This window comes from Myotis davidii, unplaced genomic scaffold (assembly GCF_000327345.1).
Source record: "Myotis davidii unplaced genomic scaffold, ASM32734v1 scaffold362, whole genome shotgun sequence".
Taxonomy (NCBI): Eukaryota; Metazoa; Chordata; class Mammalia; order Chiroptera; family Vespertilionidae; genus Myotis; species Myotis davidii.
In genome coordinates, this window is record NW_006297152.1 from 4,130,219 (window position 1) to 4,134,113 (window position 3,895).

General features: G+C 47.7%; 1 protein-coding gene across 2 annotated transcripts in view; it reads right to left on the reverse strand.

Moving 5' to 3' along the window:
* Positions 1–906: 906 nt before the first annotated feature.
* Positions 907–3,895, reverse strand: part of RGL1 (ral guanine nucleotide dissociation stimulator-like 1) — a 210,674-nt gene continuing 207,685 nt past the window's right edge. For both annotated transcript variants that reach the window (XM_006772955.2, XM_006772956.2), the window contains 2 exons: positions 3,716–3,830; positions 907–1,362 (listed from right to left, as the gene is read on the reverse strand). In XM_006772955.2, coding sequence (XP_006773018.1) covers positions 1,175–1,362; positions 3,716–3,830 — 303 coding nt within the window. In that variant the 3' untranslated portion in view covers positions 907–1,174. The remainder of the gene's footprint in view (positions 1,363–3,715; positions 3,831–3,895) is intronic.

Consider the following 3,895-nt stretch of genomic DNA (forward strand, 5'->3'; position numbering starts at 1 on the left):
CAGGAATGCTGATAGCAAGAGTGGGGACCTAAAAAAACAAAAAACAAAAACCTCATTGATTCCATGTGGAAGAATGTACCTCTTCAGAAATGCTTTAGGTGACACATGCAGCCCACTTCTCTCCCCAAGAGGAGGCACTTAATGCTACAAGTTAAACGTAGAACAGGACACAGCTGCCAGCAGGGAACACCTTCCCAGGGGCTGCTAACGGCACGGTCGCTGCTTAGAAATCTTTCACAGGCTCAAAATGATCAAATGAGAGTCTAACGCAGTAGAACGTTCTACACCTGAGGAACAAATTGCACATAGTGTGGAGGTGCCACCACCCAGATGCGAAAGGCTCCAGACACAGAGCTTTCCATGCAAAAGGCAATCGGAAAAGGCCCACCAGTTACCAAAGAACATGGCTACTTGTGCAGTGATGACTGTGATGTGCGAGTTAAGGGGAAACAGACATCAAAACAGGCTCACATTGATTCCAGAAGTGTCTTGACGCTGGACTAGTGGGTCGGTTGGGCCTCCCTGCCTCCCTGGGGCCGAGGAGACGGGATGAAGGCAGAGGCCGGCGGGGGAAGCCACGGGCTCATCCAAACCCTTTCCCAAGAGGCCTCTCATGGAACCTGTGGCGCCGCAGCCTCTGCAGCTGTTCTCTTCCGGTGGCACTTCATCGGGAAAGCCCTCCTCTCCCTGTAAAATGGTGTGGGCTCCTCAGAATACTGGCACGAGGACTACTCTGCATTCCTGGGACTGGATCCACTTACTTGGCAGGTAGGAAACCGGGTTCTGAGTTCCTTCTATTTCCCTGTAAAAAGTGACCTCAACTCCCCAGGCCATTGTGCAAATTTGTTTCTCCACAGTCCATAATATCCTCTAAGTCCCTCATGTATTCTCACATACACACATACATACCAAATATGTGTCATATGTATTTATAAATGTGGGTAATTTTGCATTTCAGTCTCAAATTGGTCAAAGAGGATCAGTGAATCGTCCATCCTTTTCATTTCAGATTCATCTCCAATCTCCCCACGGCGCCTATCACACCGCAGGTACTCAATAAATAGCTGCTGGCTTCACCAATGATCCTCTAACACTGGATGGTAGCTGCACGCACCACGGCCTGTCCTTAGCCCCTCTCTGCCGTGGGCAAGCAAGGGGCCGGTGGTCCCTCCCTTCAGAGGGTGATTTTGCTGTGTCTGTTGCTCCAGCAGCCCCGTTTAGCTGTCCTGGGCAAGGTCACGCTCGTCCGGCTCCGCAGTTTCACTGGGTCTTCCGTGGAGTTCTTTTTGCGTAAAATGAAGTCAAAGTTCACTTGGCTGTTCATGGCGTAGAAGACGTTTGCCGAATCTGGGATCACGAGCTCTAAAACAGAGGAGCGAGAGAGGCGGTCAGCTTGCGCAGGTCAGCCCAGCACCGACAGTGGCCGGGGCAGAGTTTGCCCAGAAACAGGCTGGGACTGTGGCCCTCAGGCCTGGGAATGTGCATTGAACCAGACCATGACCTCCTCCCCCACAAAAAAAAGAGGTTCTCACAACTTCTTAATCCCAATTTTAAAAAACTAAGTGCAAATGGGGCTTAGAAATTCAATGCATGAACTAAATGTTCAAGTGCAGAATGTTTTAACTGGAGGAAGGTTCTACAGGAGACAGAGCCCAGGTGGAGTTAAACGACATTCCCAAGATCACAACTCAGTCAACATGAGAACTGGGACCAGAACCCAGGCCTCACTCCTCCTGTAGTCTATTTCCTCCTTCAATATGCAGCTTTTCTTGAGACTGAGAGGATCTAATGACATGGGGTAGCGGGGAGGGAGGAAGTATAAACTCTACAGTGTTTTCCAGAACTCTTTTTTGCTGGACTATCAAAACATTTTTTGAAGCAATCCCTAATCCAACCAGTACTGTATTCCTTGTGAGGTCCTGCTTCATCAAGAGCTTACATTTTAACATTAAACAGCATCATATAGGACAGTGTATATCTGGTAACATGTAAGCTATTGTCTATTTCAATGATTCCCAACTACACAGCTGCAATTTCTGAACAAGGATTATTCCAAGTGTGATATGAAATTATCCAGCAAAGTTATTTTAATTGCTTTTTCTTTTTAAAAGAAGGTATATACTATTTAGCACTCAGAAGTAATGGGTGTCTAAGAAAACCAAACAGGAATACAAAAGGTAAACTGTGCAAGTGTAGCTTCGTGGCAGCGGACGGGGAGGCATCTGATTGTGAGTCTGGGCTAAGTCAACCTGTGTGAACTTCAAACACGGAGACTCTACAGCAAGACTGACACAATCAGGTTCTAGGCGACTCGGGTGCATGTTGCACAAATGTTTCGTGAAGAAAAACTCCCTTAAAGTGTTTCCAATCTCCTGCCCACATATTCCCAAGGGCCAAGGCCTCAGGAGATCAAGCAGCCAGGCCAAGACTGCGCAGCGGTGAGCAAAGCTGGGCCAGCCTGCACGCTGGGATTCCTGGGTCTTCAGACCCACCGGCCTCACCTTGGTGCTGTTCTGTTGGTAACATGGTAGAACTCAAGAGACCACTGTTGAGGCTTAGAATTTTAACTGAAAGTACATTAAACCGTATCGTACAGCTGAATGAGTGAGAACATTTCTAAGAGGTAGCTGAGAAAGAACTTTCCATGAGCTTTAGTCTTTCATCTCTAAGAATAGGTACTACTAACTTGGGCCATTCTCCTCTGGGTCCAAGGTACAGCCCGGGTGACTGGTTGGTCAGATGGAGTATGACCAGCTGCTCCCTTCCCACACCCCGGCCTGTAGAATTCTCCTTTGCCTTCCAGGGGCTGGTCGAAGACACCTGCACTGGTCAGCGTGGGGTCTGTCAGCCATATCTGCTGCTCCTCTGGACTTACAACCCCAATTCAAATGAGCAGACAGACACATTCAGGGTGACTGTTTGCCCAGAGTTTTCATAAAAGGAATTTTTTAAAATAACGGGTTCTAGGCATATTGAAGTATGTCATAGTTCACCAATTTTTTGTTCCGAGAAATGTGAGCGAAAGACCCTTAAATGCGGGTGTTAGAAGCTTTTGCAACTTGAAGGTCAAACATGAATAAAGATAATGGCTCAGCTGGGAGTTGTCCCATGCGCCGAACGGTTGCCAGTTCAATTCCTGTTCAGGTTACATGCCCTGGTTATAGGCCTGATCCCTGGTGAGGGGCGTGCGGGAGGCAGCCGATCAATATTTCACTCTCACATCGATGTTTCTCTCTCTCCCCCTCTCTCTAAAAATCAATAAAAAAAAAATCTTTTTTTAAAAAAAGGTAAACTGAAAGACAAACTTATAAGCTTCTCATAAATGATTAACTGAAACAATGATAAATGATTACAGAAACTGCTACATTTCAGGTTCACATACAACTTAGACACACATTATTGGGTAAAGGAGATGGGTGGCCATCTGCAAAGACCCAACAGAACCCCCAACTATCCCCACCTCCTGACAGAAGATGGGAAGTTTACAAAGAATGGGTAGCAGGAATGCTCAGCAAATAACAGGGTTGGGGAGGGGGTGGGTAGCCTGAGACACTTAATTCTACAAGAGAGGTGATGGCAAGGTTCCCTACGCAACTCCACTTTGCACAATTAAAAACCCCGCTGATACAATGTTTTAAAGACACAGTACCCATTTTCTTTCTTCTAAAACTGGGGCAACCTGCATGAGGAGGCGGGAGAAGGAGGTTGCACCCACCTTTGTCCTCCGAGATGACCTGCACCAGCTCATACTCCTCAGCCGGGTCCGCGTCCAGGTTGTGCTTCAGCATCGCCCTCTGGATCACGGCGGGAGTCTTATCCTGGCTCGTCAGCTGAAAGACAACGAAGTGGTGTGCAGAGTACTTAGCCTCCTGTCTCCTGAAAGAGCGCTCCGGCC